At 37.9% G+C, this 17391-nt stretch overlaps 1 protein-coding gene across 1 annotated transcript in view; it reads left to right on the top strand.

The window, feature by feature from the left end:
• Positions 1–98: 98 nt before the first annotated feature.
• The window catches only part of LOC137614967 (golgin subfamily A member 6-like protein 22), a 30056-nt gene continuing 12763 nt past the window's right edge, over positions 99–17391 (top strand). Inside the window, exon 1 of the mRNA XM_068344612.1 lies at positions 99–3098. Within this exon, the coding sequence (XP_068200713.1) occupies positions 99–3098 (3000 nt within the window). The remainder of the gene's footprint in view (positions 3099–17391) is intronic.

Here is a 17391-nt window from a genome sequence, read left to right as displayed (position 1 = left end):
AGAGTTTTTCCATCCTTGGCTCCGAGAGGTTCTATCATTTTCTAAAAATATAGCTAGTTCAAGCAGATGGGTAGGTATCACTGATGATGGATTACACCATGAACGTTTATGTTAATTGTTTTAATAACACAACATTGGATCTTACCTCAAATTTAACTGCTGTGGCAGTTCCCACAGGTATGTTGTTATATGTAATATTTTTAGGCACAGCAGGTGTCTTGAGCACGATTGGAGACGTGGTATTTCGACGTTTTAGAACTGTAAAAAATTTTGTAGAAGACAAATGCCTTTCAAAAAAGTCGGATATACCTCCTCAAACAAAAGAAATCGAGTGGCCTAAGGAAATGGCCACTATACTTACAGAATTCCAAATATCAATAAAACAAATAAAAGAAATGTTCAACATTCGTAATGATGAGGAACACTATGCGGTCCACGAAACAAGGACACTTAGTTCCAGTGAAACGAAAGAGGCGTTTAGGTTGAAAATTGATCTAATAGACGGTGTTATCGAAAGGACCATGGAGAAACTAGCAGTTCTTGGGTTGCAAAACAACGTCAATCATGAAAATCGTCCTTTATGTGAGACGGCGAATGAGCATTTGCAATTAATAAATAAGAATTTGGATCGTAAATTCAAAGATTTGGAAAAAGCTCGATTGGTTCGGGAACAAGAGAAAAGAGATATGGAGCATGAATTACAGAAATTGGAAAGAGAAAAATATATTGGAAAAAATAAAATTGAGGAATTTATGAGGAAAAAAACCGAATGTGAACGTAAACTAAAAGAGTTTGAACATGATATATTTATCTTTGGTAAAGAAAATGTGATCATACAAAACGTCTGGAAGCGTGACCTAAATATCAAGCAAAACAAAATTAGCACAAAGAACAACAAAATAGCAGACTTGGAGAGGATGAAACATGACATAAAAAATAAAATTGACAAGAGGAGGTTGGAAATCGACAATATAAAGGAGGACAAAATTGTCATGGGAAAAGAAATTGACAACAGAAGGTTAATAATCCAGGACATGGAGAAGAAAAAAATTGGCATAGAAAACGAAATTAACACAAATAATACGGAAATTGAAAAAATGGAGGGAAAGAAAAAAGATATGAAACAGGAAATTGATACGAAGAGGTTCAAAATCGAGGATATGGAAAAGGACAAAATTAATATGGAAGATGAAATCGATATGAAAAATAAGAAAATTGAGAGCTTAAACAGGAAGATAATTGTAATGAAAGATGAAATTGACATGAAAATGGAGAGGAAGAAAATGGAGAGGATGAAAATGGACATGAAAAATAAAATTGAAATGAATAGGGCGAGAATAGAGGACATGGATAGGAAGACAAGTGTCATGGAAGAAGAAATTAACGTGAAAAATAAGAAAATTGAAGACATGAAGAGGGAAAAAAATAATATGGAAAAAAAAATCAAGCGCTTAGAAGAGGGACATTTTGACAGCATGGATAAAATTGAAAACGAAATAAATCAAAAAGTCATGGAAATCTGCAAATTAAATGGTGAAATCAGTCGACGTAAATTAGATATCAAAGTATTAGAACAGGAAATTGACGATATTTTGAAAAAGGCAAACATTTTAGAAGGCGAAGCTCAAATTCTGTTCAATCGTTTAGATGGATTACCCCAAAAAATCCGACCAGATATCAAGAACATTGTACTAAGGATGTTAGCTATAATAGGAGTTGTTAAATTAGCCCCAATCCCAGTAAAGATGATGCAAGGTGACAGTGAAAAGGGGCATTCAGGTGTCAACGGAACAATAATGTTTAGTGAAAACAGGGAAGAAAAAGAAGAGTGCTGGTTGAGTCCAATGGAATCTCCGGCAAAGAACACAGAGGTAGTAGCAGTACTCGGGGATTCGATGAGCCTTAACAATCATAATCATGCTTTGTGTGAAATGGCGATTGAAAATATGCGCTTGGATTCTATAAATAAGAAGATGGATAGTAAAATCAGAGAACTGGAGGCGGATCAATTGACCTGGGAACAGGAGAGAAGAAACATAGCAAAAAAAATCCAGGAATTAAAGAATGAAGAATATATTTGGCAAGATAAAATCATGAATATGGAGAAGGAAAATATAATCAGGGAACTTGAGGTACAAGACATGGAGAGGAAATATGTTATCCTGATGCAAGACCATAGGATCAAGGAAGATAATTGGTTATATGAAAAAATCTTGATGCAAAATGAAATTGACCAGAAGCACACAATAATAGAGGACATAGAGAGAGAACTATTTAGCATGCAGAATAAAATTGACCCGATGCATACAACAAAAGAGGATATGGAGCATGAAAAAATCTCCATGCATAATGAAATTGACCAGATGAACCTAAAAATACATGAAATGAAGAAAGAACAATATAAAATGGAGAATGAAATTAATAGGCAGAACACAAAAATAACGGAATTGGAGAAAGAACTATGTAAAATGGAAAATGAACTTGACCAAAAGAATAGAAAAATACACAGCATGGAAAAGGACAAACAATTCAGGGAAAAAGAAATTATCAAAAATAATAGAGAAATACTGGGCCAAGAAAAAGAAATATTTATCATGCAAGCTGAAATTAACAAGACGAATAAAGAAATACAGGAAATGAACAAAGAACCATTTACCATGGACATAGGGGACATGAGGGAACTACAATTTCAAATGAAGAATGAAATTAACCAGCAGGATGTAAAAATACTAGATATGGACAGAATGCTATTTGACATGCAAAGAGTAATTCAAAAGAAGAATGGAGAAATAGAGGAAATGGAGAGAGAGAAAAAATTTGACTTGGAATATGAAATGGAGTTAATTGGGAAGGATAGATTGCTGTACATGAACAAAGCCCAAGATGAAATACGAAAACAGGATAGGGTTCTCTGTTATCTAAAATGTGATCTGCTTAAATATGAAAAACAAATTGAACACCTAGAAAATGAAAAGAAAAGAAATTTGGACTCGTTACAACAATTAGATGGCCAAGTTCAAGTTCTGTTGAAACGTGTTCCAGATTTTCCGAAAGACCAACAACCCCAATTCCGGAAGATTTTTGGACATATGGCAAACGTAATAGGGGTTAAACAAAGAATTAAATTTGCTCAAGAAATTGTTATAGAGGAGAAGCCTGAAAATAAATGGCACTTTAAAGCAAAAAAATGCCTTGCCCATGTTATAAAAAAGTTTAGGTTTTTTAGGCAGATTTAAGAATCGACAAAAAAAGATGGGGAAAATAAAAGAATATTCTATTTTAGTTTAATGGATGAACAGGAGCAGTGGAACACAGGAGGAAAAGAGGAAAAAGAATCTACCGAAAGAGGAGGAGCCGTAGAGAATGGAGGTTACGAACAAAGGAAAAGGCCGAGCAAACGGTAGACAGGATATGCCAAGAGGATTCCAGCATTCCAGATCTCAAGGGAATAATTTAAAAGATGGACTCAGCAGAGGGAACAGGTCAAACTGGTTCTGGTCTGCAATGTTCCATGATAAAGATTCACCTGTACTGTTTCTTTATCAGGGGATAAATGCAGAACAAACAAGTCTGACTTATTCTAGTATGCTGTGTCCCTTGGAGAAGAATCCAAAGGACTGAAATAGTGAAACAGGAAAATTAGAACAGAAAATGGCTTGTAATTAGCAGCCACCTGAATTACCAGACATTGAGAGATAGACAGGATATGCTAAGTGGATTCTAGCATTCCAGATCTCAAGGGAATAATTTAAAAGATGGACTCAGCAGAGGGAACAGGTCAAACTGGTTCTGGTCTGCAATGTTCCATGATAAAGATTCACCTGTACTGTTTCTTTATCAGGGGATAAATGCAGAACAAACAAGTCTGACTTATTCTAGTATGCTGTGTCCCTTGGAGAAGAATCCAAAGGACTGAAATGGTGAAACAGGAAAATTAGAACAGAAAATGGCTTGTAATTAGCAGCCACCTGAATTACCAGACATTGAGAGATAGACAGGATATGCTAAGTGGATTCTAGCATTCCAGATCTCAAGGGAATAATTCAAAAGATGGACTCAGCAGAGGGAACAGGTCAAACTGGTTCTGGTCTGCAATATTCCATGATAAAGATTCACCTGTACTGTTTCTTTATCAGGGGATAAATGCAGAACAAACAAGTCTGACTTATTCTAGTGTGCTGTGTCCCTTGGAGAAGAATCCAAAGGACTGAAATAGTGAAACAGGAAAAATAGAACAGAAAATGGCTTGTAATTAGCAGACACCTGAATTACCAGACATTGAGAAATAGACAGGATATGCTAAGTGGATTCTAGCATTCCAGATCTCAAGGGAATAATTTAAAAGATGGACTCAGCAGAGGGAACAGGTCAAACTGGTTCTGGTCTGCAATGTTCCATGATAAAGATTCACCTGTACTGTTTCTTTATCAGGGGATAAATGCAGAACAAATAAGTCTGACTTATTCTAGTATGCTGTGTCCCTTGGAGAAGAATCCAAAGGACTGAAATAGTGAAACAGGAAAATTAAACAGAAAAGGGCTTGTAATTAGCAGCCACCTGAATTACAAAGACATTGAGAGATAGACAGGATATTCTAAGTGGATTCTAACATTCCAGATCTAGAGGGAATAATTTAAAAGATGGATTCAGCAGAGGGAACAGGTCAAACTGGTTCTGGTCTGCAATGTTCCTTGATAAAGTTTCACCTGTACTGTTTCTTTATCAGGGGATAAATGAAGAACAAATAAGTCTGACTTATTCTAGTATGCTGTGTCCCTTGGAGAAGAATCCAAAGGACTGGAATAGTGAAACAAGAAAATTAGAACAGAAAATGGCTTGTAATTAGCAGCCACCTGAATTACCAGACATTGAGAGATAGACAGGATATGCTAAGTGGATTCTAGCATTCCAGATCTCAAGGGAATAATTTAAAAGATGGACTCAGCAGAGGGAACAGGTCAAACTGGTTCTGGTCTGCAATGTTCCTTGATAAAGATTCACCTGTACTGTTTCTTTATCAGGGGATAAATGCAGAAAAAACAAGTCTGACTTATTCTAGTATGCTGTGTCCCTTGGAGAAGAATCCAAAGGACTGAAATAGTGAAACAGGAAAATTAGAACAGAAAATGGCTTGTAATTAGCAGCCACCTGAATTACCAGACATTGAGAGATAGACAGGATATTCTAAGAGGATTCTAGCATTCCAGATCTCAAGGGAATAATTTAAAAGATGGATTCAGCAGAGGGAACCGGTCAAACTGGTTCTGGTCTGCAATGTTCCTTGATAAAGATTCACCTGTACTGTTTCTTTATCAGGGGATAAATGCAGAACAAACAAGTCTGACTTATTCTAGTATGCTGTGTCCCTTGGAGAAGAATCCAAAGGACTAGAATAGTGAAACAGGAAAATTAGAACAGAAAATGGCTTGTAATTGGCAGACACCTGAATTACCAGACATTGAGAGATAGACAGGATATGCTAAGTGGATTCTAGCATTCCAGATCTCAAGGGAATAATTTAAAAGATGGATTCAGCAGAGGGAACAGGTCAAACTGGTTCTGGTCTGCAATGTTCCTTGATAAAGATTCACCTGTACTGTTTCTTTATCAGGGGATAAATGCAGAACAAACAAGTCTGACTTATTCTAGTATGCTGTGTCCCTTGGAGAAGAATCCAAAGGACTGGAATAGTGAAACAGGAAAATTAGAACAGAAAATGGCTTGTAATTGGCAGACACCTGAATTACCAGACATTGAGAGATAGACAGGATATGCTAAGTGGATTCTAGCATTCTATATCTCAAGGGAATAATTTAAAAGATGGACTCAGCAGAGGGAACAGGTCAAACTGGTTCTGGTCTGCAATGTTCCTTGATAAAGATTCAAACTGTACTGTTTCTTTATCAGGGGATAAATGCAAAACAAACAAGTCTGACTTATTCTAGTATGCTGTGTCCCTTGGAGAAGAATCCAAAGGACTTAAATAGTGAAACAGGAAAATTAGAACAGAAAATGGCTTGTAATTAGCAGCCACCTGAATTACCAGACATTGAGAGATAGACAGGATATGCTAAGTGGATTCTAGCATTCCAGATCTCAAGGGAATAATTTAAAAAATGGACTCAGCAGAGGGAACAGGTCAAACTGGTTCTGGTCTGCAATGTTCCTTGATAAAGATTCACCTGTACTGTTTCTTTATCAGGGGATAAATGCAGAAGAAACAAGTCTGACTTATTCTAGTATGCTGTGTCCCTTGGAGAAGAATCCAAAGGACTGAAATAGTGAAACAGGAAAATTAGAACAGAAAATGGCTTGTAATTAGCAGCCACCTGAATTACCAGGCATTGAGAGATAGACAGGATATTCAAAGAGGATTCTAGCATTCCAGATCTCAAGGGAATAATTTAAAAGATGGATTCAGCAGAGGGAACCGGTCAAACTGGTTCTGGTCTGCAATGTTCCTTGATAAAGATTCACCTGTACTGTTTCTTTATCAGGGGATAAATGCAGAACAAACAAGTCTGACTTATTCTAGTATGCTGTGTCCCTTGGAGAAGAATCCAAAGGACTGGAATAGTGAAACAGGAAAATTAGAACAGAAAATGGCTTGTAATTGGCAGACACCTGAATTACCAGACATTGAGAGATAGACAGGATATGCTAAGTGGATTCTAGCATTCTAGATCTCAAGGGAATAATTTAAAAGATGGACTCAGCAGAGGGAACAGGTCAAACTGGTTCTGGTCTGCAATGTTCCTTGATAAAGATTCACCTGTACTGTTTCTTTATCAGGGGATAAATGCAGAAGAAACAAGTTTGACTTATTCTAGTATGCTGTGTCCCTTGGAGAAGAATCCAAAGGACTGGAATAGTGAAACAGGAAAATTAGAACAGAAAATGGCTTGTAATTGGCAGACACCTGAATTACCAGACATTGAGAGATAGACAGGATATTCTAAGTGGATTCTAGCATTCCAGATCTCAAGGGAATAATTTAAAAGATGGATTCAGCAGAGGGAACAGGTCAAACTGGTTCTGGTCTGCAATGTTCCTTGATAAAGATTCACCTGTACTGTTTTTTATCAGGGGATAAATGAAGAACAAACAAGTCTGACCTATTCTAGTATGCTGTGTCCCTTGGAGAAGAATCCAAAGGACTGAAATAGTGAAACAGGAAAATTAGAACAAAAAATGGCTTATAATTAGCAGCCACCTGAATTACCAGACATTGAGAGATAGACAGGATATGCTAAGTGGATTCTAGCATTCCAGATCTCAAGGGAATAATTTAAAAGATGGACTCAGCAGAGGGAACAGGTCAAACTGGTTCCTGTCTGCAATGTTCCTTGATAAAGATTCACCTGTACTGTTTCTTTATCAGGGGATAAATGAAGAAGAAACAAGTTCGACTTATTCTAGTATGCTGTGTCCCTTGAAGAAGAATCCAAAGGACTGGAATAGTGAAACAGGAAAATTAGAACAGAAAATGGCTTGTAATTGGCAGACACCTGAATTACCAGACATTGAGAGATAGACAGGATATGCTAAGTGGATTCTAGCATTCCAGATCTCAATGGAATAATTTAAAAGATGGATTCAGCAGAGGGAACAGGTCAAACTGGTTCTGGTCTGCAATGTTCCTTGATAAAGATTCACCTGTACTGTTTCTTTATCAGGGGATAAATGCAAAACAAACAAGTCTGACTTATTCTAGTATGCTGTGTCCCTTGGAGAAGAATCCAAAGGACTGAAATAGTGAAACAGGAAAATTAGAACAGAAAATGGCTTGTAATTAGCAGCCACCTGAATTACCAGACATTGAGAGATAGACAGGATATGCTAAGTGGATTCTAGCATTCCAGATCTCAAGGGAATAATTTAAAAGATGGACTCAGCAAGGGAACAGGTCAAACTGGTTCTGGTCTGCAATGTTCCTTGATAAAGATTCACCTGTACTGTTTCTTTATCAGGGGATAAATACAGAAGAAACAAGTCTGACTTATTCTAGTATGCTGTGTCCCTTGGAGAAGAATCCAAAGGACTGAAATAGTGAAACAGGAAAATTAGAACAGAAAATGGCTTGTAATTAGCAGCCACCTGAATTACCAGACATTGAGAGATAGACAGGATATGCTAAGTGGATTCTAGCATTCCAGATCTCAAGGGAATAATTTAAAAGATGGACTCAGCAGAGGGAACAGGTCAAACTGGTTCTGGTCTGCAATGTTCCTTGATAAAGATTCTCCTGTACTGTTTCTTTATCAGGGGATAAATGCAGAACAAACAAGTCTGACTTATTCTAGTATATTTGTCCCTTGGAGAAGAATCCAAAGGACTGAAATGGTGAAACAGGAAAATTAGAACAGAAAATGGCTTGTAATTAGCAGCCACCTGAATTACCAGACATTGAGAGATAGACAGGATATGCTAAGTGGATTCTAGCATTCCAGATCTCAAGGGAATAATTTAAAAGATGGACTCAGCAGAGGGAACAGGTCAAACTGGTTCCGGTCTGCAATGTTCCATGATAAAGATTCACCTGTACTGTTTCTTTATCAGGGGATAAATGCAGAACAAACAAGTCTGACTTATTCTAGTATGCTGTGTCCCTTGGAGAAGAATCCAAAGGACTGAAATAGTGAAACAGGAAAATTAGAACAGAAAATGGCTTGTAATTAGCAGACACCTGAATTACCAGACATTGAGAAATAGACAGGATATGCTAAGTGGATTCTAGCATTCCAGATCTCAAGGGAATAATTTAAAAGATGGACTCAGCAGAGGGAACAGGTCAAACTGGTTCTGGTCTGCAATGTTCCTTGATAAAGATTCACCTGTACTGTTTCTTTATCAGGGGATAAATGCAGAACAAACAAGTCTGACTTATTCTAGTATGCTGTGTCCCTTGGAGAAGAATCCAAAGGACTGAAATAGTGAAACAGGAAAATTAGAACAGAAAATGGCTTGTAATTAGCAGCCACCTGAATTACCAGACATTGAGAGATAGACAGGATATTCTAAGTGGATTCTACATTCCAGATCTCAAGGGAATAATTTAAAAGAGGATTCAGCAGAGGGAACAGGTCAAACTGGTTCTGGTCTGCAATGTTCCTTGATAAAGATTCACCTGTACTGTTTCTTTATCAGGGGATAAATGCAGAACAAACAAGTCTGACTTATTCTAGTATGCTGTGTCCCTTGGAGAAGAATCCAAAGGACTGGAATAGTGAAACAAGAAAATTAGAACAGAAAATGGCTTGTAATTAGCAGCCACCTGAATTACCAGACATTGAGAGATAGACAGGATATGCTAAGTGGATTCTAGCATTCCAGATCTCAAGGGAATAATTTAAAAGATGGACTCAGCAGAGGGAACAGGTCAAACTGGTTCTGGTCTGCAATGTTCCTTGATAAAGATTCACCTGTACTGTTTCTTTATCAGGGGATAAATGCAGAACAAACAAGTCTGACTTATTCTAGTATGCTGTGTCCCTTGGAGAAGAATCCAAAGGACTGAAATAGTGAAACAGGAAAATTAGAACAGAAAATGGCTTGTAATTAGCAGCCACCTGAATTACCAGACATTGAGAGATAGACAGGATATTCTAAGTGGATTCTAGCATTCCAGATCTCAAGGGAATAATTTAAAAGATGGATTCAGCAGAGGGAACGGTCAAACTGGTTCTGGTCTGCAATGTTCCTTGATAAAGATTCACCTGTACTGTTTCTTTATCAGGGGATAAATGCAGAACAAACAAGTCTGACTTATTCTAGTATGCTGTGTCCCTTGGAGAAGAATCCAAAGGACTGGAATAGTGAAACAGGAAAATTAGAACAGAAAATGGCTTGTAATTGGCAGACACCTGAATTACCAGACATTGAGAGATAGACAGGATATGCTAAGTGGATTCTAGCATTCCAGATCTCAAGGGAATAATTTAAAAGATGGATTCAGCAGAGGGAACAGGTCAAACTGGTTCTGGTCTGCAATGTTCCTTGATAAAGATTCACCTGTACTGTTTCTTTATCAGGGGATAAATGCAGAACAAACAAGTCTGACTTATTCTAGTATGCTGTGTCCCTTGGAGAAGAATCCAAAGGACTGGAATAGTGAAACAGGAAAATTAGAACAGAAAATGGCTTGTAATTGGCAGCCACCTGAATTACCAGACATTGAGAGATAGACAGGATATGCTAAGTGGATTCTAGCATTCCAGATCTCAAGGGAATAATTTAAAAGATGGACTCAGCAGAGGGAACAGGTCAAACTGGTTCTGGTCTGCAATGTTCCTTGATAAAGATTCAAACTGTACTGTTTCTTTATCAGGGGATAAATGCAAGAACAAACAAGTCTGACTTATTCTAGTATGCTGTGTCCCTTGGAGAAGAATCCAAAGGACTAAATAGTGAAACAGGAAAATTAGAACAGAAAATGGCTTGTAATTAGCAGCCACCTGAATTACCAGACATTGAGAGATAGACAGGATATGGTAAGTGGATTCTAGCATTCCAGATCTCAAGGGAATAATTTAAAAGATGGACTCAGCAGAGGGAACGGTCAAACTGGTTCTGGTCTGCAATGTTCCTTGATAAAGATTCACCTGTACTGTTTCTTTATCAGGGGATAAATGCAGAAGAAACAAGTCTGACTTATTCTAGTATGCTGTGTCCCTTGGAGAAGAATCCAAAGGACTGAAATAGTGAAACAGGAAAATTAGAACAGAAAATGGCTTGTAATTAGCAGCCACCTGAATTACCAGACATTGAGAGATAGACAGGATATCTAAGTGGATTCTAGCATTCCAGATCTCAAGGGAATAATTTAAAAGATGGATTCAGCAGAGGGAACGGTCAAACTGGTTCTGGTCTGCAATGTTCCTTGATAAAGATTCACCTGTACTGTTTCTTTATCAGGGGATAAATGCAGAAGAAACAAGTTTGACTTATTCTAGTATGCTGTGTCCCTTGGAGAAGAATCCAAAGGACTGGAATAGTGAAACAGGAAAATTAGAACAGAAAATGGCTTGTAATTGGCAGACACCTGAATTACCAGACATTGAGAGATAGACAGGATATGCTAAGTGGATTCTAGCATTCCAGATCTCAAGGGAATAATTTAAAAGATGGATTCAGCAGAGGGAACAGGTCAAACTGGTTCTGGTCTGCAATGTTCCTTGATAAAGATTCACCTGTACTGTTTCTTTATCAGGGGATAAATGCAGAACAAACAAGTCTGACTTATTCTAGTATGCTGTGTCCCTTGGAGAAGAATCCAAAGGACTGGAATAGTGAAACAGGAAAATTAGAACAGAAAATGGCTTGTAATTGGCAGACACCTGAATTACCAGACATTGAGAGATAGACAGGATATGCTAAGTGGATTCTAGCATTCTAGATCTCAAGGGAATAATTTAAAAGATGGACTAAGCAGAGGGAACAGGTCAAACTGGTTCTGGTCTGCAATGTTCCTTGATAAAGATTCACCTGTACTGTTTCTTTATCAGGGGATAAATGCAGAACAAACAAGACTGACTTATTCTAGTATGCTGTGTCCCTTGGAGAAGAATCCAAAGGACTGAAATAGTGAAACAGGAAAATTAGAACAGAAAATGGCTTGTAATTAGCAGCCACCTGAATTACCAGACATTGAGAGATAGACAGGATATGCTAAGTGGATTCTAGCATTCCAGATCTCAAGGGAATAATTCAAAAGATGGACTCAGCAGAGGGAACAGGTCAAACTGGTTCTGGTCTGCAATGTTCCTTGATAAAGATTCACCTCTACTGTTTCTTTATCAGGGGATAAATGCAGAAGAAACAAGTTTGACTTATTCTAGTATGCTGTGTCCCTTGGAGAAGAATCCAAAGGACTGAAATAGTGAAACAGGAAAATTAGAACAGAAAATGGCTTGTAATTGGCAGACACCTGAATTACCAGACATTGAGAGATAGACAGGATATTCTAAGTGGATTCTAGCATTCCAGATCTCAAGGGAATAATTTAAAAGATGAATTCAGCAGTGGGAACAGGTCAAACTGGTTCTGGTCTGCAATGTTCCTTGATAAAAATTCACCTCTACTGTTTCTTTATCAGGGGATAAATGCAGAACAAACAAGTCTGACCTATTCTAGTATGCTGTGTCCCTTGGAGAAGAATCCAAAGGACTGAAATAGTGAAACAGGAAAATTAGAACAGAAAATGGCTTATAATTAGCAGCCACCTGAATTACCAGACATTGAGAGATACCAAGGATATGGTAAGTGGATTCTAGCATTCCAGATCTCAAGGGAATAATTTAAAAGATGGATTCAGCAGTGGGAACAGGTCAAACTGGTTCCTGTCTGCAATGTTCCTTGATAAAGATTCACCTGTACTGTTTCTTTATCAGGGGATAAATGCAGAACAAACAAGTTTGACTTATTCTAGTATGCTGTGTCCCTTGGAGAAGAATCCAAAGGACTGGAATAGTGAAACAGGAAAATTAGAACAGAAAATGGCTTGTAATTGGCAGACACCTGAATTACCAGACATTGAGAGATAGACAGGATATGCTAAGTGGATTCTAGCATTCCAGATCTCAATGGAATAATTTAAAAGATGGATTCAGCAGAGGGAACAGGTCAAACTGGTTCTGGTCTGCAATGTTCCTTGATAAAGATTCACCTGTACTGTTTCTTTATCAGGGGATAAATGCAAAACTAACAAGTCTGACTTATTCTAGTATGCTGTGTCCCTTGGAGAAGAATCCAAAGGACTGAAATAGTGAAACAGGAAAATTAGAACAGAAAATGGCTTGTAATTAGCAGCCACCTGAATTACCAGACATTGAGAGATAGACAGGATATGCTAAGTGGATTCTAGCATTCCAGATCTCAAGGGAATAATTTAAAAGATGGACTCAGCAAAGGGAACAGGTCAAACTAGTTCTGGTCTGCAATGTTCCTTGATAAAGATTCACCTGTACTGTTTCTTTATCAGGGGATAAATGCAGAAGAAACAAGTCTGACTTATTCTAGTATGCTGTGTCCCTTGGAGAAGAATCCAAAGGACTGAAATAGTGAAACAGGAAAATTAGAACAGAAAATGGCTTGTAATTAGCAGCCACCTGAATTACCAGACATTGAGAGATAGACAGGATATGCTAAGTGGATTCTAGCATTCCAGATCTCAAGGGAATAATTTAAAAGATGGACTCAGCAGAGGGAACAGGTCAAACTGGTTCTGGTCTGCAATGTTCCATGATAAAGATTCACCTGTACTGTTTCTTTATCAGGGGATAAATGCAGAACAAACAAGTCTGACTTATTCTAGTATGCTGTGTCCCTTGGAGAAGAATCCAAAGGACTGAAATGGTGAAACAGGAAAATTAGAACAGAAAATGGCTTGTAATTAGCAGCCACCTGAATTACCTGACATTGAGAGATAGACAGGATAAGCTAAGTGGATTCTAGCATTCCAGATCTCAAGGGAATAATTTAAAAGATGGACTCAGCAGAGGGAACAGGTCAAACTGGTTCTGGTCTGCAATGTTCCATGATAAAGATTCACCTGTACTGTTTCTTTATCAGGGGATAAATGCAGAACAAACAAGTCTGACTTATTCTAGTGTGCTGTGTCCCTTGGAGAAGAATCCAAAGGACTGAAATAGTGAAACAGGAAAATTAGAACAGAAAATGGCTTGTAATTAGCAGACTCCCGAATTACCAGACATTGAGAAATAGACAGGATATGCTAAGTGGATTCTAGCATTCCAGATCTCAAGGGAATAATTTAAAAGATGGACTCAGCAGAGGGAACAGGTCAAACTGGTTCTGGTCTGCAATGTTCCATGATAAAGATTCACCTGTACTGTTTCTTTATCAGGGGATAAATGCAGAACAAATAAGTCTGACTTATTCTAGTATGCTGTGTCCCTTGGAGAAGAATCCAAAGGACTGAAATAGTGAAACAGGAAAATTAAAACAGAAAAGGGCTTGTAATTAGCAGCCACCTGAATTACAAAGACATTGAGAGATAGACAGGATATTCTAAGTGGATTCTAACATTCCAGATCTAGAGGGAATAATTTAAAAGATGGATTCAGCAGAGGGAACAGGTCAAACTGGTTCTGGTCTGCAATGTTCCTTGATAAAGTTTCACCTGTACTGTTTATTTATCAGGGGATAAATGCAGAACAAATAAGTCTGACTTATTCTAGTATGCTGTGTCCCTTGGAGAAGAATCCAAAGGACTGGAATAGTGAAACAAGAAAATTAGAACAGAAATGGCTTGTAATTAGCAGTCACCTGAATTACCAGACATTGAGAGATAGACAGGATATGCTAAGTGGATTCTAGCATTCTAGATCTCAAGGGAATAATTTAAAAGATGGACTAAGCAGAGGGAACAGGTCAAACTGGTTCTGGTCTGCAATGTTCCTTGATAAAGATTCACCTGTACTGTTTCTTTATCAGGGGATAAATGCAGAACAAACAAGACTGACTTATTCTAGTATGCTGTGTCCCTTGGAGAAGAATCCAAAGGACTGAAATAGTGAAACAGGAAAATTAGAACAGAAAATGGCTTGTAATTAGCAGCCACCTGAATTACCAGACATTGAGAGATAGACAGGATATGCTAAGTGGATTCTAGCATTCCAGATCTCAAGGGAATAATTCAAAAGATGGACTCAGCAGAGGGAACAGGTCAAACTGGTTCTGGTCTGCAATGTTCCTTGATAAAGATTCACCTCTACTGTTTCTTTATCAGGGGATAAATGCAGAAGAAACAAGTTTGACTTATTCTAGTATGCTGTGTCCCTTGGAGAAGAATCCAAAGGACTGAAATAGTGAAACAGGAAAATTAGAACAGAAAATGGCTTGTAATTGGCAGACACCTGAATTACCAGACATTGAGAGATAGACAGGATATTCTAAGTGGATTCTAGCATTCCAGATCTCAAGGGAATAATTTAAAAGATGAATTCAGCAGAGGGAACAGGTCAAACTGGTTCTGGTCTGCAATGTTCCTTGATAAAAATTCACCTCTACTGTTTCTTTATCAGGGGATAAATGCAGAACAAACAAGTCTGACCTATTCTAGTATGCTGTGTCCCTTGGAGAAGAATCCAAAGGACTGAAATAGTGAAACAGGAAAATTAGAACAGAAAATGGCTTATAATTAGCAGCCACCTGAATTACCAGACATTGAGAGATACCCAGGATATGGTAAGTGGATTCTAGCATTCCAGATCTCAAGGGAATAATTTAAAAGATGGATTCAGCAGTGGGAACAGGTCAAACTGGTTCCTGTCTGCAATGTTCCTTGATAAAGATTCACCTGTACTGTTTCTTTATCAGGGGATAAATGCAGAACAAACAAGTTTGACTTATTCTAGTATGCTGTGTCCCTTGGAGAAGAATCCAAAGGACTGGAATAGTGAAACAGGAAAATTAGAACAGAAAATGGCTTGTAATTGGCAGACACCTGAATTACCAGACATTGAGAGATAGACAGGATATGCTAAGTGGATTCTAGCATTCCAGATCTCAATGGAATAATTTAAAAGATGGATTCAGCAGAGGGAACAGGTCAAACTGGTTCTGGTCTGCAATGTTCCTTGATAAAGATTCACCTGTACTGTTTCTTTATCAGGGGATAAATGCAAAACTAACAAGTCTGACTTATTCTAGTATGCTGTGTCCCTTGGAGAAGAATCCAAAGGACTGAAATAGTGAAACAGGAAAATTAGAACAGAAAATGGCTTGTAATTAGCAGCCACCTGAATTACCAGACATTGAGAGATAGACAGGATATGCTAAGTGGATTCTAGCATTCCAGATCTCAAGGGAATAATTTAAAAGATGGACTCAGCAAAGGGAACAGGTCAAACTAGTTCTGGTCTGCAATGTTCCTTGATAAAGATTCACCTGTACTGTTTCTTTATCAGGGGATAAATGCAGAAGAAACAAGTCTGACTTATTCTAGTATGCTGTGTCCCTTGGAGAAGAATCCAAAGGACTGAAATAGTGAAACAGGAAAATTAGAACAGAAAATGGCTTGTAATTAGCAGCCACCTGAATTACCAGACATTGAGAGATAGACAGGATATGCTAAGTGGATTCTAGCATTCCAGATCTCAAGGGAATAATTTAAAAGATGGACTCAGCAGAGGGAACAGGTCAAACTGGTTCTGGTCTGCAATGTTCCATGATAAAGATTCACCTGTACTGTTTCTTTATCAGGGGATAAATGCAGAACAAACAAGTCTGACTTATTCTAGTATGCTGTGTCCCTTGGAGAAGAATCCAAAGGACTGAAATGGTGAAACAGGAAAATTAGAACAGAAAATGGCTTGTAATTAGCAGCCACCTGAATTACCTGACATTGAGAGATAGACAGGATAAGCTAAGTGGATTCTAGCATTCCAGATCTCAAGGGAATAATTTAAAAGATGGACTCAGCAGAGGGAACAGGTCAAACTGGTTCTGGTCTGCAATGTTCCATGATAAAGATTCACCTGTACTGTTTCTTTATCAGGGGATAAATGCAGAACAAACAAGTCTGACTTATTCTAGTGTGCTGTGTCCCTTGGAGAAGAATCCAAAGGACTGAAATAGTGAAACAGGAAAATTAGAACAGAAAATGGCTTGTAATTAGCAGACTCCCGAATTACCAGACATTGAGAAATAGACAGGATATGCTAAGTGGATTCTAGCATTCCAGATCTCAAGGGAATAATTTAAAAGATGGACTCAGCAGAGGGAACAGGTCAAACTGGTTCTGGTCTGCAATGTTCCATGATAAAGATTCACCTGTACTGTTTCTTTATCAGGGGATAAATGCAGAACAAATAAGTCTGACTTATTCTAGTATGCTGTGTCCCTTGGAGAAGAATCCAAAGGACTGAAATAGTGAAACAGGAAAATTAAAACAGAAAAGGGCTTGTAATTAGCAGCCACCTGAATTACAAAGACATTGAGAGATAGACAGGATATTCTAAGTGGATTCTAACATTCCAGATCTAGAGGGAATAATTTAAAAGATGGATTCAGCAGAGGGAACAGGTCAAACTGGTTCTGGTCTGCAATGTTCCTTGATAAAGTTTCACCTGTACTGTTTATTTATCAGGGGATAAATGCAGAACAAATAAGTCTGACTTATTCTAGTATGCTGTGTCCCTTGGAGAAGAATCCAAAGGACTGGAATAGTGAAACAAGAAAATTAGAACAGAAAATGGCTTGTAATTAGCAGCCACCTGAATTACCAGACATTGAGAGATAGACAGGATATGCTAAGTGGATTCTAGCATTCTAGATCTCAAGGGAATAATTTAAAAGATGGACTAAGCAGAGGGAACAGGTCAAACTGGTTCTGGTCTGCAATGTTCCTTGATAAAGATTCACCTGTAC

The sequence above is a fragment of the Palaemon carinicauda genome, chromosome 21 (assembly GCF_036898095.1).
Source record: "Palaemon carinicauda isolate YSFRI2023 chromosome 21, ASM3689809v2, whole genome shotgun sequence".
In the NCBI taxonomy this organism is placed as follows: Eukaryota; Metazoa; Arthropoda; class Malacostraca; order Decapoda; family Palaemonidae; genus Palaemon; species Palaemon carinicauda.
This window is presented reverse-complemented; position numbering and strand designations above follow the sequence as displayed.